This window comes from Puma concolor, chromosome E1 (genome assembly GCF_028749965.1).
Source record: "Puma concolor isolate L17-30 chromosome E1, mPumCon1.1.hap2, whole genome shotgun sequence".
Classification (NCBI taxonomy): Eukaryota; Metazoa; Chordata; class Mammalia; order Carnivora; family Felidae; genus Puma; species Puma concolor.
The window spans coordinates 18,922,717-18,946,851 of NC_141680.1; the positions used below are offsets into that span (position 1 = coordinate 18,922,717).

Consider the following 24,135-nt stretch of genomic DNA (forward strand, 5'->3'; position numbering starts at 1 on the left):
GGAAGAGGCTCTGGGCTGGTCTCAGGCCTGGGCTCTACTCTGGGCACTGCCTCTGGCTTGCTTGTGATCATGAGCAAGCCCTCCTATGTAGGTCTAGATCAGCAATGCCCCAAATTATCTGATTGCCGGTGGACAAGTTAGGAAACACTAGATTAGATAATGTTCTGAGACCTTTCCCACCTCCTACATGCTAATATGGGATTCCTCTTCATTGGCATGCAGTCCTTAGTCCCTGGGGAGGGGTGGGGTGAGGTGGGTAGGGACCTAGCTGATGCCCAGCCAAGCGGAAAAGCCCAACCCTGCAGACCTACGTCAGAGCAGGCTTGGGAAAGACTATTTCCCAGCCCTCTGTTTCAGGACCAGCTCCATGGGGCCAGGCCCAGGTGGAAGACGAGGTCCAGGTGCCTGTCCTGGCTGTAACCCGCGCAACGTTGGTCATGGCAGGAGAGGCAATCCACTGAACACACTGGCCTGGCTGGGGGGTCATCACCTGGGCTGCTCTGGTGGGATTGGCGGCTGGGCTCTGATTCCCCAGAGACAGGATGGGGCAGCAGTAGAGGGTGTCCAGACAGCCCGCAACCTCTCTGAATACTGCCCACAGGGCACCTCAGGACGGGGTGGGATTGATGGGGACAAAGAGACAGAAAGTTTCTTCTGGAGGGTAGTCATCCCACTGTATTGTTACTGTCTCTGCTCTGCAAAGGCAGCGTCCAGTCTGCCTCAGTCACCACCACACCCAGGGCCTGGCACTGAAGGGCACTCGTGTGGCATGAAGGCATCAAGAGCAGTGAAGGCCAGAGCTGGGGCCAGGACCCGCTAAAGACAGTGTCTCCTGCAGGAGGGGGAGTGGAAGGAACGAGTCCCAAGCCTGAAGACCTTTGACTTTCTGATGATGTGGCTCAAGAGCTACACCCGGCCAGCACCTGTGGGAGGTGGTTCTGGAAGCTGAGGCAGCCTGGTGTGAACTCACTGCCCCAGGGAGGGAAGAGGCAGGGCAGGCTGTAGCTGACCCTATTAGCTGAAGCCTGGGTTTACTGGGGGGAGGATACTTTTTTGCTCTCCTACCTTAGTGGAGACAGGGGCTGAGGGACATTCCTGCTCATTTATTTCTGTACAGCTCCTGGGTCAGCTTTTCTTGGTGCAAACCTGTCTCCCCCTGCTAGCCTCTTGGGACAAAGGAGAAGCCAGCTGTCAGTCCGAAGCCCTGCCCAGGGCACAACCTCCAGGATGATTCTCAGGACAGGCAGTGGGTGGAGCACCAGGCGGCCAGGTCTGGATCGTGGGGCTGCCACTAATGATTTGGGAAATGGCACATCATTCTCTTCCTTATCTGTAAAATGGAGATAATACCGGGGAGGGTTGCTCCGGTGGTTCTGGGAAATGGCAAATATTTGTGAGGGATTTGTGTTTTAGAGCCTTGCTTAGTTCAAGTGGGTCATTCCTTGACCACCGCATCCACTCACCTGGGAATTAGTGAGAAATGCAGAAACCCAGGCCCTGCCCAGGTCTCTTGAATGCAATTTTAGCAAAATTCCCGGGGGAGATTCAACTGCACTCCTTGCCCTTCTTCAGGATCTTGCCTCTCCAACGTGTTGCTGCAGGTTCTGCCCAGGCTATTGCCGCTGCCCCAGAGTGCTGCCTCCCCCGGCCTCCCCCTGAGCATGTGGGTGGGGGAGGGGCCAGGGAAGCCAGCTGAGCCAGGCCAGTAGGAACCTGAGGCACGGCAACAAGGCTAAGTAGGGTGGCTAGCTGCCCACTGAGATGGCCTCGGCTGCGCAGGCCCAAGCATGGGACTCCTTTGCACCACTGGGTGCAGCGAAACTGGCCGTAGCCACAGACCAGCCAGAGTGAGGGCAGGTTCAGCTCAACGCTGACCTTGGATGTGGCTAAGGGGGCTGCACCTCAGAAAGGCTGAGAGGGGACTTGGGACCAGGCCAGGCCAGCTAAGGACACTGAGTGGTTACAGGTCAAGGCCACAGGGTGGCAGGAAGTGGTGAGAGCCAGGCATGATTTAGGCGGAGAGCCATCGCTGGACCCTCGTGCTGGCTGACTGCTGGGCCCAGGCCCTGGGTTAGCTGAGAAGGTGGGCATGGCCCTAACCCTTGTCAGAGACTGCCTGCCTTCCCCCTATGCAAGCTGGCTGCTGCTGTCAGGGCAGGACGGGGTGTAGTGTGCTGTGAACCCTCAATCTCCAGTGCCTTTCCCACACCGGAGATAGAAAACCTGGTGGCAGGGCCTTGGGTGGGGGGAGGGTCTGACCCTTACCACCCCCAATGCCTGGCTTCCCTTCCCTTTCCAGACACTGAGGAAGCTGGGTTTGAGGTGGCCCATGAGGGTGGGGAGAGAGGGACAGTCATTTCCTGAGAAGGGCCCAGGCTGAGGGAGGCCGGTTTGAGGAGCTGCTTCTTCAGGAGGGACGATGGAAATGGGGGTCACGGCAGGGCTTGGGAACGAAGGACTGGTTAAGTTGGGCCCATGGGTGCAGCACCCTCCAAACTGGTGTCAGAACCTGCAGATGAGTCCCGGGAGGAACGGCCCTGCAGGAAGCGGATGATCTTCTCTATTGTGGCCTCTTGGTACTCGTGGGACCACCTGTGGGCACAGAGGCTGGTGGGTCAGAGGGCCTGCCGGAGGGAGCTGCTGGCTGGGGGCTGGATACCCACCACCCTCCTCACTTGATGCCATTGAAGGTGAGCACAGCCTGCATGTCCTCGGGCAGGTCCTGGGGCTCTGGCCACTCGAAGCCATCAATGACGGGCACAATGTTCTTGCCGTAGCTCAAAGCAGTCACGATCTCCTGAAGAAAGAAAAGAGGGGAGGCGGAAAGAGACACAGGTCCCCATCTAGGGACCTGGGAGGCCAGGCAGACGCTGGGAGGGCCAACCACCCAAGGCCAAGCCTGGGGTGGGGTGCTGGTGCTGAAGTCTACCTTGACTTCTCCCTCACCACTTGTGGTATATATTTGGTCTTTGCCCCAGATCCTTGATATAGAGCTCCTGAAACCCTGGGAATCCCCAGATGACTGGAGGATGGGTTGGGGGTGCCTAGACAGCTTCTGGATGGGGACTGGTTGCCAGGAAGACCAAGCTGTTGAAAAGGTTGGAACTTTTAAGTACCCAACAAACATTCACACACACACACACACACACACACACACACACACACACACACTGCCTAGGAGGGGAGAGGGGCAGAGATTGAGTTCACTCGCCGGTGGCCAATGACTTAATCATGCCCACATAATGAAACTCCGTAAAACCCCCCAAGGATGAGATGGGTTGGTGAACACATCTAGGTGTTGAGAGGGTGGCCTGGAGAGGGCATGGGAGCTCTGGGCCTCCCCTGCCCATGCCCGCATGCCCTGTACCTTGCCCTAGGCCTCTCTCACATTTGGATGTTCCTGAGTCGTATCCTCTACAATGAACCAGTAATAGTTGAGTCCTTTCTGAGTTCTGCATGTCATTCTAGCAAATTATTGAACTGGCCGGGGGAGGGATGTGTATGTCCCGGGAACTCCTGAATTGGTAGTCAAGTCAGACAAATGCGGGTAGCCTGGGAACCCAGGACTTTCAACTGGCATCTGAAGTGAGGGCAGACTTGTGGGGCAGAGTCCTTAACCCTCTGGAGTCTGACACTTGCTCTGGGTAAGTCAACATCAGAATTGAACTGAATTGTGGAACACCCAGTTGGTGTTGGCAAATTGCAAGAATTGGTTTGTTGGTGTTAGAAAAAACCCACACGATTTGGTGCCAGAAGAAAAACATGACCTGCTGCAGCCAAACTGATCTGTCACCAGCCCTGGCAATTTGTACTTCTTACTTTTTTCTCAAATCCACCCATTTTTCTCTTCTTCCACCCCACCACCACCCTGCTCCGACCCCCCTCATCTTTATCCCCTGCCAGGTCTCTCCTCATCCACTCTTGCCCCCTCTAACTTGTTCTCTGCGTTGCCCTTTCACCTGGCTGCTGTTTGCAAAATGCAAATCTGATCATGTCATCCCCTGCTTAAAACTCTTCAGGATTTTACATGGCTCTTAGAATAAAATTCAAACTCCTTAATGTGGTCTGAAGGCCCTGTGTGGTTGACCACAGCTCACTTCTCAGACTCTACCCCTGTACTGTTCTCCCAGCCACACAGATCTTGTAGCCCCTTAGATTTGCCATCCTCCCTCCCTGCACAGGGCCTTTGCACATGCTGTTTCCTCAGTCTGGAATGCTCTTCCCTGCCCCTTCCCGTAACTAATGTCTACTCATTTTTCTGATCTGAGCTCAATCCATACTTTCCCAGGGAAGTCTTCCCTCACTTCTCTGACTAGGCCAGTTCTCCCTATTGTAGGCTCTTGTAATAGGCCCTTCAGCATATGCTACAGTTGCAAACTTAAATTAGTTAATGAGTGATTTGCTTAATACCTGTCTTCCCCACATGTCTGGTTTTTACCCATCTTACATCTCAGCATCTTTCACAAAGTCAGCCCTTGCCAAATACTTAATGGATGGCTGGATGGTTGGAAGGAAGGAAGGAAGGAAGGAAGGAAGGAGGGAAGGAAGGAAGGAAGGAAGGAAAGAAAGAGAAAGAAAGAAAACAAGCAAGCAAAAGAGAGAAAGAAAGAGAAAGAGAAGAAAGAAAGAAGGAAGGCAGGCAGACTGGTTAGAATGAAGGAAGGAAGGGAAAGAAAGGAAGAAAGAAAAAAGGAAGGAAGAGGAAGGAAGGAAGAAAAATAAATAACATAGCATAGCAGGTGGGGACTGAACTCTGGAATCATCAGATGGGGGTTCACATCGAATCTCTGACACAGGCTTTGTGGCCTGAGGCAAACAACAGGCTCTCAAAGCCTCTGTTTTCTCATATATAAAATAAGGTTCAAAATAGGGTTCATGACAGTCCCTGTCTGGTGGGATGGTTGGGGATACCTGCAATGTCCCACGACAAGTGGTTAGAACAGTGCCCAGCATGCAGTGGGTGCTTAATAAATAACAGGTGTTATTATTTCCTCCTCTGTAAAGGAGAATAATAAACCTATTTCACAAGGTTGTTCTGAGGATATTACTTACTATTAATGGGTGCTCTGGTAAGTGCTTATTGAATGTTTTTCTCCTTTCAAGGGAGAACCTCAGGGATTGGCCTTTTTTGAGTGCAGTTCACTTGTGGTTTTCCATATTGATTACTCACTAAATGTGGCTTCAGGGAAAGAAATTTTAAAACCAGAGGCAATCAAGCACTAACAACAACCAAGGAAGGCTGATGGAGCCTTTGGGACTGGTCCAGTGCAAAGGCTTCCGCCACCCCGCCTGCCTCCTCCCTCCTTACAATCTGCTGGGACAAGGCTGGATGTCCAGTACCCTTGTGGAGCAGAGCCTTCCTGGGGAAAGAACCTGAGGAGCTTCCACCTTGGTTGGCTTTGGGGGAACCTCTCCATTTTATGAATGAGAAGCAGGAAGCCCAGAGAAGGGAAGGGACTTGCTCCCAAGTCACACAAATGCCCAGACCAGGAGGGGCCAGGTGTCTGAATCAAGCCTTCAAATTCCAAGTCCAGGGCTCTTTCAACCAAGCCCTCTGCCTCTCTGCTGAGGACCTGTATGAATTCAGACCCTGAAGAAATTTATTTGGGAGCCTTTAGACATTTGTTTTATCCAAAATTACACACAACTGAAGACAGCACACTGCTCATGGCACAGATTCAGAGTCTGGCCAAGAGAGGAATAATGGCTTGTTCAAGGTCACCCAGCAGGTTCAGAACGAAAACTTGATTAGAGTTGACCTGGTAAACCTGGTGGACATGTCTGCTTTTCCCAGTAATCTCAGCTCCACCTGTGTAATCTTTGATTCAATCACTCCATAAACTCAAGAGCCTACTTTGCAGCTTGCGTGGTTGTGGGCATCGGGGATATGGAGTAAACACGGCAAGGTCTGAACTCCCATGGAGCAGGCCACCTGCCACCTAAGCTGGGCCATCAACCATGATCCTCCAGGCGTCTCTTTGGCCCAACACCAAACCAAGCCCAATACTCAGCCCCTAAGACATGGCTTCTGGGGCCTGACCCTCTTCCCCACTGTCAGTCTGGATGCACTCTGGTGTCAGAGCCTTCTCCCAACAACCCCTGGCCTGGCGTCACTGCCCTCAGGGGATCCCTCTTCCCTGTGCTTTAAACATGGGTCTTCTCCTGGCCTTTAGGTACTCTGCAAACTGGTTCTGTAGTTCTTATCCAGCCAGTGGTGTACTGGTCAATGTTTAACAATGAGCTCTCTGGGAGGCGGGGGGTGGGGTGGGGGGGGACAATCAACCAAATAAAACCCTGATTCGTAGTGTTTATCAACTTCCTTAGTGTTGATGCTCCCACCGTGGCTGATTTCGAGGTACCAACACGACGTCACTGAACGTGGAGTTGGGAAGAGATGCAGACAATCATTTCTGGTGCCGGCTGAACCCAGCCCTATCCCACCACCTCCCCTCACACCCCCTCAGATCTGTGCCATGGAACGCAGTCAGGTCCTGGGAAAGAGCGTGGGCTTTGGAGTCAGACAGATGGAGTTCAGAGCCCAGCTTTTCTGATTTCAACACCAGTGTGGTCATGGGAAAAAATATTGTACCTCTCTGAGTCTCCGTTTCTTCATCTGTAAGCAGTTACCAGTGATGCACCTTCCTCACCCCCACTTTTGTTCTTTTGCTCACGCAGTTCTCCTGCCTGGGATGCCTTCTCTTCCACTCACCTAAATTCTTAAGACTCTTCTCAAATTCTGCCTCCTCCGTGAAGCCTTCCCTGGTTACTCTGGCCCTTAATGTTTTCTCCCTTCTCCATACTCCTATGGCAAGTAGGAGGTTCACCTACCTAGCTTAGCACTGGTACCACCCTACATATGATCTGGTCGTTCTGGGCATATTTTTGTCTTCTTAGCTGTTTTAGGACAAGGGCTCCATCTCAGATGACTGCTTTATCTCTCAGCCCAGGCCCCCAGTTCCTACTCACTGATTAATTATTAATAACCTGCAGATGTGATATGGATCCATCCCTCCATTCTACAAGTATTTAATAAGTTTCTACCATGTGTCAGGCACTGAAAATACAACGGTATTAATTAAACAGTGGTAGTACTCATAATAATTGCAATAATAATTGCTACCATTATAAAGCAATTACTATAGAGCTAGGCATTCTGCTGAGCAGTTCACACATTTTAGCTCTTTTAATTTTTATAACAACATCCTAGGGAGTTAGAGACTACACTTATCCCACTTTCCAGTAACAATCACGAAGCTCACTGGAATTAAGTAACTTGTCCAAGGCCAGAGCCAGCATTCAAACTCAGCTTTGTGCTCTTCATGATTCCGCTGCGTCTGGCACTAGGCTCTCTGGCCCCTCTCCCCTCACAGAGGTTATTTTTCAAAGCATTTTCATCCTTCTCACAACAATCCTACAAGGCGAAGAACACAGAGAAGTTATCCCCATTTTCTAAATGAGGAAACTGAGACTCAGAGAGCCTGAGTGACTTGCTAACGACCAATTACAGTCAGAGCTGTGGCTCCTGACTTCCGGCTAGGCCATGGAGGTTGCTGGTGGACGCAGGGGAGGAGGAACGGGAGGAGGACCTTGTGCCCTGGACACAGGCCAGGGCTGGGACCACAGAGGCCAGCGCCTACCTTGTGCACCCAGTCCTTGCAGTCGTGGTCCTGCATGCACTTGTCCAGTGCCCCAGCTGACAGCACCAGCACAAAGTTGCGGGCACCTATGACACTCTGGATGAGCTTGTCCTCGAACTTGCCTGCTTCCAGCTTCTCCACATCAATGAAGACACTGAAGCCGTGCAGCTGCAGGTGCACCTTCAGGAGGCTGTAAAGAGGTCCCGTGTCACTGCCTTGGCCTTGCCCCGAGGCCCCAGCCTGTCCGCCTGCCCACCCCTTCTCACCTGGCCAGCTGGGAGCCTGAGTTCCGGCGGTAGCTGATGAAGACATCTGGGATGTCCCCACTGGGCTTGCAGCCAGTGCAGGGCAGTGGGGAGTGTAGCATTTCTGAAGCAGACAAGAGACAGCTTGGTTCACCATGAGGTACATCATCTCCTGCACACCCGCCTTCTCAGCCCGGCCCAACCCCGCCCAGCCCAGGCAGGGTGGCTTGCTTCAAAAAAGGGTCACTAAGATAGCGAGATGGGCCTATGGGAAGGAGGGCTGCTAACTCTTAGTGAGCGCGTCTCAGGAGGCGGGCATTGTGTTTTAGGGACGTGGATTTGCACCTCCAGCCCTGCCCTCTCTCCGGAGCTTCAGACCTACACGGCCAGCTGCCCCCACACATGGCAAACCCAATACGTCCCAAGTCCTTCCCGGGACCCTCCCTTCCTAGTTCCCACCACAGCCAGCACCTGGGTATTGGCCTGAACCCCTACCTCTCACTCATTCATTCAACAAGTATTTGCTAAGCATTTACTGTATGCCTCACACTATCCCTTGTGCTTGGGCTACTGCAGTGAACAGAACAGACAAGTCTTCACAACCCCTGACTCCGAGCTCTGTATCCTTCCTACTTCCCAGGGCCCTCCTGATGTCCAGGCTCCCAACTCCGCCTTCTCAGTGGTCTCCCCAAATCCACACTTACTCGGTCTAATCTGTTTGTACAGCAACCAGAGGGATTTTTCTAAAATCTAAGTCTGAGTGTGTCATTGCCCCCACTTAAAAAAACGTGCACGGCTCTTTTTAAAAAACGTGTAAGCTATCTTTGCAGTAGGACTTCCCTGTTTTTAAAAAATGAAATCTTAGGGTTTTATTGGACACTGCGATGTAAAAATGATAAAGGCTTGATCTGCTTTAGTTAAACTTGCTGAATGCAAAGAATCCATCTTCATGTAATATTCGGCCCTAACACTCACAGACAGCATTTGTCTGTTTATGAAGCAGAAAGACAGAGGTTCAAATCCCAGTTCTGTTATTTTAAGGGCTTTGAGATATGTATTTGGGATTTCCCAAGGGATAACGTTGGGAAATGTATTTAAATTCTTTAAAACTTAGTTTCATCATCTTTTCAATTAACACCCTCAAGGACCATGTTCATCTTGGATTACGATGGTAGTTACACATATAAGCATTTTTCAAAACTCTTCAAATTGGACACTATTTTTTCTTTTCTTTTCTTTTTTTTTTTTTCAGGAAGCTCCACTCCCAGTGTGGGACCCAATGCCAGGCTTGAACTCAATGACCCTGAGATCAAGACCTGAGCTAAGATAAAGAGTTGGATGCTCAACCTACTGAGCCACCCAGGAGCCCTGAAATTGGGACACTTTTAAGTTATACCTCTTTTATTACTTCCAATTTTTTTAAGTTGATTTAAAAAATTAACACCCACTGCGCAGAATGGATGTAGAGATTAATGAGATAATATCTGTTTAAAACCTAGTACATATAACAATTGACGATAAATATCAGCTAAATAGTAAATTAGCAAATCAAAGTAGTAAGTGAAAAGGGTTGCTAGAGCCCTAGAATCCATTCTGCCCTCATGACCTCCCCAAAGCACCTCCAGAACCCATACTCTGCAGGCTGCTGGCTAGTGGCATAAGCCTCCCTCCCCATGTGACCCCCTCCTTCTTGTCTTACCTCCACATTTGCATATCTGCTCCCTCCTCCTGAGCTGCTCTTTCTGCTGCATGTCCTCCCCAATACATCCTTCAAGACCTGGTCAGACATCCTCTAAATGCCCAGACCTGGGTGGACAGCCAGCGCTTCCTCGCAGCCCCCATTGGAATCCCGGACATGCTTCCTACTGTGGTCACCGACCTGCTTATACAGCTGACTTACTTCCACCCCCCCGATTCAGCTCAGACTGGGAACTTCTTGAGGGCAAAGTGCAGCATATTGGTCTTTGCATCCTCAGAATCCAGTCTGGCACCGGGGATGTGTTCAGACCATCTACCGTGTGTCTCCCCTCACCCTGCAGGGCTGGGTTAGGCAGGGGTAGGGGCCCGGGTGGGCAGGCTGACCTCTGGCGGCCGTGAGGATGCGGGCGCGGTGCACGCCCAGGCTGATGCCGCAGTCCTCCAGGAGCTGTTGCTCAGACACGCGGTGCAGCAGGGAGCGGTCCAGGCCGCAGCTGACCAGGCCGTACGTGTACTGGCGGAAGCGCGGGTCCAGGCTGCCCAGCCAGTCGGCCAGGTTGCTGCGGTCGCACGTAGCGTAGTTGGCGAAGGTCTTGAGCTCCGTGAGCTCCCTAAAGAATCTGTACCCCGGGGGGAGAAGAGGACGCTGAGGTCCTAACCTGGGACTGGCTAGTGGTGGAGGGCGAGGGCTGACAGGCAGGAGGCTCCGTACCTTTTGCGGGTGATGCCCGATTTCATGCCCAGGTCGGTCTGGAGCTCTTCCTCCGTGAGTCGCAGAAGTAGGTCACCATCCACCTGCTGCTCCTGAGGGAGGGGTCAGATGTAAAGAAGGGCTCTCCTCCTCAGCCCTTGGACCCCAAGCATAACATGCAAGGAAAGGGAACTGTAGAGGGCGATTGGTGAGGCGGATGGGACTCAGAGCCGAATGACCCCGAAAGTGGCTGAGTACAGACTCCCATCCCCAATATGGCCCCCTGGCGCCGCGGGCGTGCAGGCGGAAGAGGGGCGCGGTGGCCTCTGTGCAGGGCGCCCCTAGCGGCCGCGCGCCTTTGGGATGCGCCGCTCTACCCGGAAGCTCTCGCAGTAGTGGGAGAAGCCGATCTGCTGCAGCCACGTCTGGACCTCGGCCTCCTTCCAGCTGGCCACGCAGGGCAGAATGGGCCGCGGCACCTCCTCACCCAGCAGACGTAGCGCACGCTTCGCCAGCGCCGACGTGGTGCCGTTGGTGGAATAGGAAACCAGGCGTTTCAGGCTCTGGATGGCTCCGATGTCGCTGAATACCTAGGCAGGGATGGGGAGAGGGTGTCTTGGGTCCACCAGCTCTCCAGCCATCCCCAAACGTGCCCAGTCCCTCCCTTCCCCTCTTCTCAGCGCTGAAACTCCCATCATCTACCCTAGCCCTGCCTGCATCCAATATATCACCTAGTTCTGTGGATTCTGCCTCCCGAAGCTCTCTCGACTCTTGACCTCATGTCTCCCCTCTAACAGCTTCCATCTCCCTGGGATGAAGTCTGAGCTCTCAGTGTGGAGGCCGGGCCTGGCACAGTGTAGCCCCTGCCCACCCTTCTCAGCTCAACTGCCCTTTCACAATCCCACACTTGGCTGACACCCACCCACTAAGGCTCTCCAATCTCTGGGCTCAGTCATGGCTTTCCCAGACCCTTAGTTCTTCTGGCCTGCTTGTGGGAATCCTAGTCATCCATCGGAATTCAAATTGATTAGCACCCCCTCCATGCAGCCTACTTTGATTTACCCACAGTTTGGCCCATACCTCCAATTAGGCCTTGTACTCTACATGCCACTGTTGTTAATAGATAATGCACCTTCCACTGGATGATAAGCTGACGTCATGTTTTAGTCACCTTTGGAGTCCTGTACCTGGCACATTGCAGGGTACAGAGTGGTGGCTGACGATCTCTTTACTGAACTGCATTCACTTGGCCTTGTTGGAAAGGGGGTGCCATAGCTGGTGGTCATGCCTGCTGCCCAGACCCAATCCTTGGGGCCTCACTCCCTACTTCCCTTCAAGTCCCTTCTCCCAAAGCAGAATGACCTGATTTATAAAGCCAGTCCTCCCATGGCCCACCTCTGGGGCATAGAGGGGAAAATCAGAAGCTTCTAGAACCCCAGACCCTGGAAGAGGCCTCCAAGAACCCCCCAACACAACAGTCTCTTTTTAATCTGTGGGGACACACACAGTAGGTGACAATGATCTGAGACACTCTCCTCCGAGCAGCCCAGATGACAGCTGTGGTACAGACAGGATGGCCCACACTGTGCCCACAACTCCCTTACACCAGCTGTCACCAACTCCAACCCCCCAGAGGAATGCAAAGGAGGAGAGGGGTGTTGTAGGGATAATTTTGATTCTCCAATATTTAAAAAACAAAAACACAAACTTTTGATAATTTAGCTATTAGTAGCTTCACATGCAGGATAAGAACTGCTGCCGTGGTTCGCTTCCTCAGTTTTCCAGGATAAAAAAAGAAGTATAGAGAGGCCCAGAAAGGGGAAGCCAGCTAGCCAAGGTCACACAGCAAGTTAAAGCAGAGGGCAAAAGCTTCAGATCAGGCCCTAGGCATAGGGAGCTCTTGGGACACAGGTGGGAGTTATCTGGTCAACGCACTGATGTTCTGCCCCGCCAAGCCCCTGTCTCTGCATTCCCTCTCCTTCCTGCACTCCAGACCCATGTGACAAAATGGCCCACTGAGGTACCCCAGCTGGTCATCGTTCATGCACTCCAAGCCCAACCTGTCCCAGTGAACTCACTTTCTTCCACTCCCCCACCACAACCTCTCTCCAGTTACCCTTAATTCAGTACCAGGTGCCACCAGGCACCCAGCTGTCTGTGTCCAAAGCCAGGAGTCATCCTCAGCTCTTCCCTCTCCTTCACCCCCACCTCACGCCAAGTCCTAATTCTATCTCTTCAGCCCCTCTGAGATCTGTCTGCTTTTCTCTGCCTCTGCTGTCATACCCCAGCCCACCTTCCCAACTGTCCCCATCATGGCCTCCTATCTGGCTCCCTTGCCTCTGACCTCACCCTTGCCAATTCCATCTCTACAATTGCAGCCAGGATAATCTTTGTGAAATGCATGTTTCCTGCTGAAAATCCTTGCTTTTGCCTTCAAGGCCAGAATGACTGGTCTCTCATCCTTCTCCTTGCTTCACCTAACTCTTAACATGTACTTCAAGTCCCTGTCACTCCCTCTGGGAAGCTGGTCCAGACTCTCTCTAACCCCGGGTCCTCCCCCTCACCCCACACCCACCTTAGTCTTGCCCTGGAGGCTCTTGATGGCCGCTTCAGCACAGAGGTAGAAAGCCCCGATGCACTGGGCCTCCAAGCGCGACGAATCCAGCAGCGGCACGAGGCGCTGCAGGTCGTCGGGCCCGCGTCCCTGGCTCGTGTCACTGGCATCCACCAGGCAGCGGGCGAAGCGACCGGGGTCTAGCGAGGCCACGAGCGGCTCCACGAGCGCCAGGGTGCCGGAGCGCTCCACCTCCCGCTCCACCTCCTTGTTGGTTGCCAGCACCGCCACCGCGAGGCAGGCGTGCAGCCGCAGCAGCTCGTCCTCTTTGGAGAAGGCGAGCGGGAAGAGCCACTCTGCAGCGCGCTTCTCCACCATGCGCCTCTGCGCCGCCTGGCCCCCGTGCAGCGCGCAGTTGCCCAGCGCCAGCGCGCAGTGGCGGAGCAGCGCCGGGTCCGTGCGGCGGCACCAGTACAGCACCGCGTCCAAGCCACCGGCCGCCACCAGCCGCTGGCACGTCTCTTCCGAGTGCTTGAACATGTGCTCCAAGATGCCTGCCACGCTCCGCGCCAGCTCCACCGGCTCACGCTCTTTTGCCAAATTCAGGATCACGCCCAACCCGATGCGCGCCACGCGGTCCCTGCCGAGAAAAAGTGGCACTGGGACGGTGGAGTGGCTGCGGTCCCGGGGAGGGGGTGGCTTGTCCCCTGGGGGCCACGGTCTGGTCACTTAACCTCTCTGGCCTCACTAGTGTCATATAGGACATGAGGGAGAGCATTATCCTCCCTGCCTCTGCCTTTCATCTCCTGTCTGGGGAGGAGCAGATTTCTCGGATTATAAGGATGCTCCATCCTGGCCGCCCCACCTCCTCCCTTACCACTAACCTCCTCCCCCACAGTGCATATAGCCGTTAAGGACCCTAACTCTGGAGAAGATTCCCTGGGTCCTAGTTTCTTCTAGAAAGTTGTGGGGACTTGAGTGCCTTCCTTTATCTTTCTACCTTTGTTCCTCATCTCATAAATAAAAGGAATACCTACCCCATAGGGTCATTATGAGAACGAATGTGATAATCCACGTAAAGTGCTCTGCACAGTGCCTGGCACATACGGAAGACTCACTAGACGTTAACTTGTCATCAGTTGAAGTATCACTTGAAGTACAGCACTCTTAGCCTTGCCCTCAAACCTTTCTCTTCACTCCATGCAGTGTGACTGGGGTGTATTTATTCATTCACCCAACAGATGTTCATTGAGGAGCTACTGTGTGCCAGGCTGTGCTAGAGGCTAATTAACAGTGCTTGGAACTTACACACAGCTAATATGGAGACAAATAATAAGCAGGTGAACAATGAATGAACAGGTTGATACTGATGTGGCCGTAATGCTAGCAAAACCGGGTGATGTAATGGATAGTGCATGGGTGGAGGGATATGTCTGAGGAGGTGACATCAGAGAGTTCAGTATCTGGAGACTCCTGCCTGAAAGTGTCTGGGAAAAGGGCATGACAGGCAGAGTGAACAGCGAGGACAAAAGCCCTGAGGGCTGGGGAGTCTGGCATGTTTGAGGAATAGAAAGAAGGCCAGAGAGATCTGCAATGTTTATAACCGACAAGGAAGAAAACAAAATCAGCAAGGATTCATATATAGAATATATAAATATTCACATCAACAAGAAAAAGGCAGCAAATTCAATAGGGAATGGCAAAGGATATAAATGGCAATTTATAAAAGAGAAAATCCAAAGTGTTAACAAACAAAATAATTTGTAATCCTTAGTAATCAGAGAAGTGAAAATTAAATCAGCTATCACATGGGGGCGCTGGAGTGGCTCAGTCGATTGAGCGTCTGACTCTTGATTTCAGCTCAGGTCGTGATCCCAGGGTTGTGGGATTGAGCCCTGTGGAGCTCTGCACTGAGCCTCCTTGGGATTCTCTTGCTCTCTCCCTCTCCCCAATGCACATGCGCACACTTTCCCTCTCTCTAAAATATAAACAAACAAATAAATAAAAATCACCTATCACTTTACACCTATTGGACAGGCAAAAAGCAAAGCTGGGTAACACAGAAGGTTGATGAGGTGTGGGGCCATGAACATGCTGACACTCTCTGGGTGGAGGTGCACACTAGGGCAGTCAACTTGGAAAACAGGCTGGGATGCATGGTGAAATTAAGGAGATATACATCCTACAAGCCAGGAATTGGAGCTCTTAAGCTTATAGCCAAAGAAAGTATCACAGTCCACAAAAGTCTGTGGAAAAGGTTCACTGCAGGATTGTTTTTGGTGGGGGAAGATGGCAGCAGGCTGGTGTCAAGCCTTGGAGAGTGGAGAGGTAACACGGGCAGGTGACCACTCTGGAGGACTATGGAGCAGTTACAAGTGACTGAACAGATGATAAAACAACAATATTAAAAACATATTAATGAGTGGGTGAAAGTAAGAAATGAAATGTGCTTTGTAACACAGCACTATTTGAGTAAACTAAAAATATATGAACACCAAACAAGAAAATAAAGATTTTACCAGGATAAGGATATAAAGATATGCATTAAATATACTGAATGGGTGCCTATGGCATTAAATCAGAAAAATGGTGGGACAGGGGTACCTAGCTGGCTCAGTCAGTGGCGCATGAGACTCTTGATCTCGGGGTTGTGAGTTTGAATCCCACGTTGGGAGCAGAGATTACTTAAAAATAAAATATAGGAAAGAAAGAAAGAAAGAAAGAAAGAAAGAAAGAAAGAAAGAAAGAAAGAAAGAAAGAAAGAAAAAAGAAAGAAAGAAAAGAAAAGGAGAAAGAAAGAAAGGAAAAGAAAGGAAAAGTAAAGGAAGGAAGGAAGGAAGAAAGGTAGGTAGTGGGACATTAATGAAGAGGAGAAGGGAAGATTGTGGAGACTGTATTCTAGGCATGTATGTATACAAACGCTAGGAGGTATCTGAGAACTGGTGCACTTGGGGACCTGTCCCCACTGCAGCCACAGTGAAGTGAAGCCATTTCTAGTGGCTGAGGTGGAAGTTTCAAGGTGGGAGGGAGTAGGGAGAGTGGTGGGGGCCTTCTGAACCATCTAGAGGCATTTGTGAAGTGCACATCTTGATCAAAAATGGGGAGCCACGGAAAGGCTTCAGGAAGGGGAGTGGTCTGCTCTTGCTTGGGTTGCATAGTTGCATAGGAAACTCACTCTGGCTGCTATAGGGAGGAAGGATCCCAGGGAGGGAGCCTGGATGCCAGCAGGGCAGGCAGGAGAGTTGCCACACTCCAGGCAGAGGTGAGAGTTTTCTGTTTTCCTGACCTCCACAAATGATGTCCTCCACAAGTGACATGACCCCCGAAGATTCCAGCCATGGAGTCCTTGCCCCATGAGCACCACAATGACCACAGTGCTTGTGACTTTGTGTCCATTGCAGGTCCCAGCTGAACCCTTAACATGGCATAAGGCCAACACAACTTTGCTCAGAGGATGATCAGAGGTCATGATCCTTGATCTCTACTTTGTGCTTCCAGAACAATCTGACTACATAAACTCTGAGAATATCAGGACCAGAGTGTGTCTAAGCAGTCATCTGATCCAACACCTTCATTTCCTGAGAACCACTGAAGAGAAAGTCTTGCTCAGGAACATCAGTTCAGAGAGAGGACTTCATTCTTAGTCTCTTAATTCCCAGCCCTCCCCTTTCCCTATGCACTTGACACCCTCAGAGAACTTGAACTGTGTGCTTGTTGTGAGAACTATTGACTCAGATCCCAGCTTCTGCAGCCCCAGAGGCTGTGGTTCAAATCCCAACTCCAAAGGAGGGTGGAAATTGTACACATACACAGATACACATACAAGCAGGTATATATAATATACATATGTGTGTAAATCCTTGTAAATGCACAGAATTTCTCTGGAAGGATATACTGTGCAAGAAACTTGTTTTGCTTCCTGGTTTGTCTCTAGGGAGGGGGTCTGGGTAGAAAGCGTGTATCTTTTTGTATCTTTGCACTTTTTGAATTTATATGCAATAGCTTTCTGGGTTTTGTGGGGTTTTTTTTTGAGTTTATTTATTTATTTTGAGAGAGAGAGATAGTGCAAGCTGGGAGGGACAGAGAGAGAGAAAGAGAGAGAGAGAGAGAGAGAGAGAGAGAGAGAGAGAGAGAACCCAAGCAGGTTCCCCGTCAATGCAGAGCCCCATGTCGGATTCGAACTCACAAACCGTGAGATCATGACCTGAGCTGAGATCAAGAGTCAGAGGTTTAAATGACAGCCACCCAGGCACTCCTGATTTTTTTTTTTTTTTAAGACTTGTCTCCTCCCTTATTTACTGTGTATTTCTGGGAAAGCCATTTAACCTGAGTTAAGCCATTTAACCTAATTATGGTCCCCTGAAGGGGCTACACTGTAAATTGCAAAGGCTAGCAGTCACACCCTCACTGGGTGTCATGGGACCAAGTTCAAAAGTTCCTCCGCTGTTGGGTTTTTCTTGGCATTTGGGAGTGAGGGACACTGTGATGGAGGCTCCCAGGCAGTGGGTGTGGCAGCACTATGGGAAGAAGGGAATGGGAAAAGGAGTGTGTGCATTGATTGAGGAACTTTCTTTAAGAGGAGGTTGGTTGGTGAAGGAAGGGCAAGATTTCATAAACTCAAATTCTCAGTGTATCATCTCTCAAAATTTCGAGGGTGACAGGACGTGCTAGACGCTGTCCTTGGTCCTGAAGGGCTGTCAGCACCACCACGTTGTTTCCTGAGACCAGGAGTTAGTAATTCTAAACCAGAGGAGTGTTGTTAGTTTCAACCTTTAAAAACGTCAGTGCAATTTGCATCTTGCAGCCCTCCTCTTCCTCGGGTGTTGGCTGCACCCACTCCCCAAGAGTTCTCATTATAGCTGCCACATCTTACATATCAGACCTACAGGGTACACCCGCCAACCTGTGTGCACCACATCCAGTGAGCACCCACTCCGTTTGCTAGCCCTCCAAATTCACTGATGTTAGATGGGAAATCAATGACTTTCTGAGCAAGCAGAACCCTAACTTGCTCTCCCAGCTTAACTTGCTTCATTCGTGGACTGTACTATTTCCACCATCCACAAAGTTATTTTTCATTTTTGAAAATGGCAAGGAAAGCACCTCTAACCCATGGCCTCACACTTGTGACAGCTGCATGAATTCAAAGTGACCCTTGCAAGACCCTTCTACACCTGAGAGGCCTGAGAATTCAGCATGAGACTGCTGCGTGACAGTTTGGTCTGCTCTGACATCAGATGAGAGAGAAAATGAGTGCGAGGGTCCTCATAGTCCAGGGGAGATCCCAAGAGGCAGACAAGAGAGTCGCAGCCAGGCCTCAGTTGGACCCCACCTACTGGATCTTGGCACTAAGGGGGGGGGGGGCGGCAGAGAACACATACTCCAGCCCCTGCCTAGCTCTGCACCTGTTTCCTCTTCTCTTGCCCATTCATCCCAGTAGAAAACCTTCTGTTCCCCATTAGCAGCTGCAGAATGAGATCATGTCTGGCCTGTTACATGGGCCAAAATGAAGAGGGAGGAAGCAGCTGGTGGATTGGGGGTGGCACGAAGGGGGCAAGTAACCCTTAGGTCAGCACTCATTTCAGCAATCATTTCTCCTCCTCCTACCCGATTTCCTGAGCACTGTTTTCTCTTCCTTTCTCAGTGGCAGAGTGAAGGTAGCAAAGGAGGGCATCTGGGCCTGTGGGGAGGAGGTCTGTGGGTTTAGAGGGCACTGGCAGCTCCATGCTGAACCAGGAACAGATTCCTGTCCAACTACTCTATTCTTCCTCTCCCTGTCTCATTCCTCACGTCACCAGTCTGGGGAGTGAATCCTGGTTGCACTATTAGTTTACCTGTTGTGGCAAATCATTAAACTTTCCGAAGTCTCATTTGCCTCATTTGTGAAATGGACACGCTGATCCCCAGAGGGGGTGTAGTACAGGGATGTGGTGAGGTGAGGGAGGAAAAGGCACAGAGAGTGGCACGAGAGACCCGGGCTGTCGACCACACTTGCTGCCCCACAGCACCCCGCGCTCTCCCTTCAGCCCGTGAGCACCCTACCGGTTCTCAGCCACCAGGATCTGCTCCAGCAGGCGGGCGGCCTGCACGCGCGTCTCCAGCTCCGGCGCCTGCAGCAGTCGCAGCAGCAGGTCGAGGCCGCCGTCCAGGCGGATGGCGTCGCACAGACCCTGGGCTACTTCTCGGCCCACGGCCGGCAGCAACCAGGCCTCCTCCACTAGTTGGAAGACCTCGGCCAGGCCGGCGCCCACGGCCCTCGCGCCCCCCGCCTGCTTCAGCTCAGACAGCGCCTGCTGCAGCTCGGGCAGCGCGCGCTCCAGGGCGCCCTGCACCTCGGCGCCCGCCCCGGGCGACACCTCGCGGGGCCCGCGGCCGCCCGCGGTCCACCATGGGCCCGCACCGCCGCCCCCGTCTGGCCCCGGCACCGCTAGACGCTCAGAGCCTGGCCTTGGGCCCGACATGGTGAAGAAGCGGCACAGCTTATAGGCGGAGAGGAGCAGCGTCAGGACCATGGGCGCGGGGCTGCGGGGTACATCCCCGGTCCGGAGGGGCGGGGCCGGGCAGAGCGCCGGAACTTGGGAAGAGGACAGGAGATGGGGACCAGGTAGAAGGTGCAGGAGAGAGGGATGGATAAAAGGGTATCAGGCAGGGGCGCTGGCCAGAAGTTTGGGGGAGGGGCGAGGGCGGGATCTGGAAAGGAGCTTTTGGGTAAAAGGATGCAGGCTCAGATGTAGAGGGTGGGCAGGAGGAGCCAGAGGGGAGCGAGGGATGGACCCAGACGTCAGCAGGTCTGGGAGGCAGCAACAAGAACAAAGCGCGGCTCCAGCCAGAAGATGCTCTGCAGCAGCCCCGCCTCGGACAAGCCGCAGCAAGGGAGCCGACACTCCGCCCCTCGGTCACGTGGGACTCCTCCCTTGCCGCCTGCGTAGCCTGCACCCGAGCTTCCCCAGCCACGCCCACGCCCTGCGGAGGGGTGGGCTAGGCGACTGGGGAAGAGGGTGCAGAGCGATAGGACAGCCTCACTATCCCACAACGCACCCCCCCCCCCCCCCCCCGCCGACCCCCGTGCCCCCGACACTGCAACGAGAAGGCAACACCGTGGAGCGTGCGCCCTGCCCGAACTGTGGTCAAATCAACCATAATAACGATTCGGTACAACTCTCGAGACCCTTTAGGCCCGTTTCTCAAGCCTTGCAACATGCTTTAGGGGGTCGAGATTAGTGTTCCCATTTTAACAGCTGAACCGACTGAAGCTCATAGAAAAGAGATTCCCCCAAGTCACCCACCTCTCTGGTTACGGAAGAGAAAAATTCAGTTGGAAACTCAGAATCATTTCTTCCAGGTAGTGGGAGGGTTTCAGGAAGCCTGTGGACCCCAACCCTTGGCACAAAATCAGGCGTTCTGTGCCAGGGGCGTTTTCTGGAAAGAGGGATGCTACTTCTCAAGAGAGTCTAAAAGTGCCAAGAACTAGGCTATTCTTTGCGGATGGGGAGACTGAAGGTGGAGACAGGGAGCAGTGAATGAGCAGGAGACCGAGGAATCAAATCCAGTCCAAATGGTTAATATTCACCCAATTTGCTGTGCTGTGAAGACCAGCTTGGGGAAATCAATGCACCCAAGAGGTGAACCTAAACACGAAACTCTGTTATTGTTTTTTTAAACAGAGTTTTAAAAAATTCCCCCCAGGGTGCTTACCAGCATTCCTTCAACCCCCCTTTCACTGCCCTACATACACAACGGGTGGGTGACACACTCAGCCAGGGATGTGCCTGTTCAAACAGATCGCAGATAAACAACCATTTATGGAGAATGAAGTTGGCGCTACTCCAGGCATGAGGCATTTTGTCTGCTTTAGCTCATGTAACCCCCAACACATCATGAGGCAAGTATTAATAGTCTCACTTTACCAAAAAGAATACCAAGGCAGGCAAAACAGTTTGCCCAAGGTCACGCAGCCTCTGAGTGGCACAGTGGGCCTTCTTTCTGACCTTCAGATCCATGGTGCTAGTCCCCTTCTGACATGACACCGACCGAGCTTGGCAAGGATCCTATTCACTGTTCTCTCGGGTCCAGAGTTCCAGGAATGTGACCTTTGCAGTCACTGGGGTCTGGGGCACTGGGGGCTGGGCCAGAGACTGAGCAAATAGAGCAGCAGAGAAGGCAGCTCCTCTCCTCTGGCTCCTTCCCTCCCTGTCCCCCGCTCTCCCGCATCACAGTGGAGATTGCAGGGAGCCCAGAGCCCAGTTCGCCAGCCAGGCTAGAGGCTGGAGGCCCTGCCATGGCATCCCCAAGGCCCCTACTGATACTTGCCCTGCTGGCATGGGTTGTTCTGGCTGACCAAGGTGCAAGAGGGTGTTGGTGGTCGTTTGGGTCAACGAAGGGTGGGCGAGGGCGGTCTGGGCTTGGCCGTGCCAACTGATATCCCCTCTATCTCCTCCCCACAGAGTCGTGCAAGGGCCGCTGCACAGAGGGCTTCAACGCTGACAGGAAGTGTCAGTGTGACGAGCTCTGCTCATACTACCAGAGCTGCTGTGAGGACTACGTGGCTGAGTGCAAACCCCAAGGTGCGTCCGGAGGGGCTGGATGGGCCCGGGGTCCCCTCTGCAGCTGGAGACTCACCACCACCCACTGTGCCCACAGTGACGCGTGGGGATGTATTCACTCTGCCAGAAGATGAGTACGGGGTCTACAACTACTTTGAGGAGACCAGAGACAACAGCAGTGTCCTCCCACAGCCGGAGAGCACCAGCCAGGGTCCCGACCTGCAGGCCCAGACTGAAGTGTCTCCTGACCAGGAGACCTTCGAGGAACCTTTTCTGAACCCTACACAGGGGACCCTGGGGCCTGAGACCTCTGATCAAGACATCCCTAAGTCCCCGGTGGTGGAAGAGCTATGCAGTGGGAAGCCCTTTGACGCCTTCACTGACCTCAAGAATGGCTCCCTCTTTGCCTTCCGAGGTGACTCCAGGGGCAGGTGTTGGGGGGTGGGGGTCTGCCTCTGGGACAACCCCTCCCTCACACAGACTCTCCCATTCTAGGGCAGTACTGTTATGAACTGGATGAAGAGGCAGTGAGCCCTGGGTACCCCAAGCTTATCCAAGATGTCTGGGGCATTGAGGGCCCCATTGATGCTGCCTTCACCCGCATCAACTGCCAGGGGAAGACCTACCTCTTCCAGGTGCCAGGCCCAGGGGCCGTGGGTCAGAGCCAAGGGTATCTAGACAGGGGTTGAGGGCTGCTGTGCCCAGTACTAGGGCGGGCAAGATGGCTGGATCACAGCCTGTAGTCCCTGGCTGGGGCTCTTGAGGACGGGAAAGCCCAAGGCTCCAGGTCCTGGGCAACAAGCCTAGAATTGGGACGGCTGCCTGGGGTGGGGGACTCGGCCTGTGCTCAGCCAGCCACATCCTCACTCCCCCTTCCTTCCCTACCGCTTAGGGTCATCAGTACTGGCGCTTCGAGGATGGCGTTCTGGACCCAGATTACCCCCGCAACATCTCTGAAGGCTTCAAGGGCATTCCGGACAACGTGGATGCAGCCTTGGCTCTCCCTGCTCATAGCTACAGTGGCCGGGAGCGGGCCTACTTCTTCAAGGGTATTAAGGGAGTGGGTGGGGAAAAGAGCAGGCAGTGGGGCAGTCTGGGCTTTCCTCCACACTCCTCTATGGGGAGGCCTCAAATTACGTTCGGCACTCCCACTCCCCGGCCAGGAGCTCCTATCTCCAGCAGCCTTGGCGCTGGCTTTCTGGCCTCACTCGTGAACCTCCCCCCATCCCATTTCCCCACTCAGGGAGACAGTACTGGGAGTATGAGTTCCAGCAGCAGCCCAGTCAGGAGGAATGTGAAGGCAGCTCCCTGTCCGCAGTGTTTGAACACTTTGCCCTGCTGCAGCGCGACAGCTGGGAGACCCTCTTTGCATTTCTCTTCGGGAACAGATTCTCTGGTATGGAGGGAGGGAGAGCAAGCCTCGCTTTCTCCTCAAGAGGGCTGGGATCTCCAGGGTAGGGACAGGGCAAGGCTGGCCGGGGGGGGGGGGGGCCGTGATTGCGGAGCTGGGGTTCAAAAGCTGTTTGCTCAAGCCAGACTTTGCTTCTGTTGACCTTTGGGGGGAGGTCCACCTGGACCCCACACCTTGGACTTTGCCTAGTGCAGCTGAGGGCACAGCCAGCAGGAGGAGGGCCTATGACTGAGGCAAGTGGGGAGGGATGCAGTGGAGGAAGGCTAGGGCAAAGAGCACCGAACAGAGAGTCAGAGGGCTGGGGTGCTGTGCTCTGCCATGAGCTTGCTCTGCCCTCAGGCAAGGCACGGCCCATAGTTGGGCACCAGATGAACTCTCCAGGCCCACAACGCTCTCATTAACCTCTTCCCTGCCACAGGCGGTGCTGGACAGCCCCGGCTCATCAGCCGGGACTGGCCTGGTGTGCCCAGGCAAGTGGATGCGGCCATGGCCGGCCGCATCTACGTCTCAGGCTCAGCTCCCCAATCCTGGGCCAAGAAGCAGAAGTCTAGGCGGCGTAACCGTAAACGCTACCGCTCACGCCGTAACCGTGGCCGAGGCCGCAGCCAGAACCCCCACCGGCAGTCCCGTTCAGCCTGGCTGTCCTGGCTCTCCAGTGAGGAGGACAGCCTGGGCATCTACAACTATCGTGACTACGACATGGACTGGCTTGTGCCTGCCACCTGCGAGCCCATCCAAAGTGTTTACTTCTTCTCAGGAGGTGGGAGCCCGTGCCATCCCCGTAGCTGGTCTAGCTGGGGTCTTCCCTGCTGTCCCTGGTCTGCATGGGCTGAACATGGCCCTTGGGAGGTGACTCCAGAAAGCCAGGCTGGGAGTCCTAGGCTGCGTTGTGGATGTTCACTCACCCTTCCGGGAGAGACCCAGGGCTTCTTTCTCAGGGCAGGGGTGTGTGGGCAGGGCCTGGCTGGGTCTCACACACCCTCTGCTGATCTCCCTTCCAGACAAGTACTACCGAGTCAACCTTCGCACACGGCAAGTGGACACCGTGAGCCCTCCTTACCCACGCTCCATCGCCCAGTACTGGCTGGGCTGCCCAGCCCCTGGCCGCCAGTAGGAATCGGAGCCTGCACAGCTGGGCCCTCCACTGTTCCTTCCTCAACCACTTCCGCCCATCCCAATAAAGACCCCTTGGTCCTGAGTTTAAGACTGCTGTCCTGACTGGAGTGGACAGGCAGAGACCGGGATCTGCCTGGGGAAAGGAGGGGAAGCTGGGCTGTCACGAAGTCTTGGAGGAGGAGAGTGTCCTTGTGTCCAGTCCAGGTTGGGCTCAGGCTTTCTCCATGAACCGGAAAAGCT

The 24,135-nt window shown here is 53.4% G+C and overlaps 2 protein-coding genes across 2 annotated transcripts; one reads left to right on the top strand and one right to left on the bottom strand.

Annotated features, from left to right (window-relative positions):
* Positions 1–648: 648 nt before the first annotated feature.
* On the bottom strand, positions 649–19,854 carry SARM1 (sterile alpha and TIR motif containing 1). Its single transcript, XM_086686521.1, has 9 exons — positions 18,868–19,854; positions 12,847–13,465; positions 10,649–10,861; positions 10,293–10,384; positions 9,965–10,200; positions 7,904–8,006; positions 7,638–7,827; positions 2,676–2,797; positions 649–2,592 (listed from the first exon to the last, which is right to left on the bottom strand). The coding sequence occupies exons 1-9, from the start codon at positions 19,335–19,337 to the stop codon at positions 2,463–2,465; spliced, it is 2,175 nt and encodes a 724-aa protein (XP_086542647.1). The 5' UTR covers positions 19,338–19,854; the 3' UTR covers positions 649–2,462.
* A 1,105-nt stretch (positions 19,855–20,959) lies between these two features.
* On the top strand, positions 20,960–23,977 carry VTN (vitronectin). The gene is made up of 8 exons (XM_025916978.2): positions 20,960–21,167; positions 21,270–21,389; positions 21,466–21,783; positions 21,864–22,003; positions 22,261–22,417; positions 22,612–22,764; positions 23,198–23,539; positions 23,781–23,977. The coding sequence occupies exons 1-8, from the start codon at positions 21,104–21,106 to the stop codon at positions 23,891–23,893; spliced, it is 1,407 nt and encodes a 468-aa protein (XP_025772763.1). The 5' UTR covers positions 20,960–21,103; the 3' UTR covers positions 23,894–23,977.
* Positions 23,978–24,135: the final 158 nt, after the last annotated feature.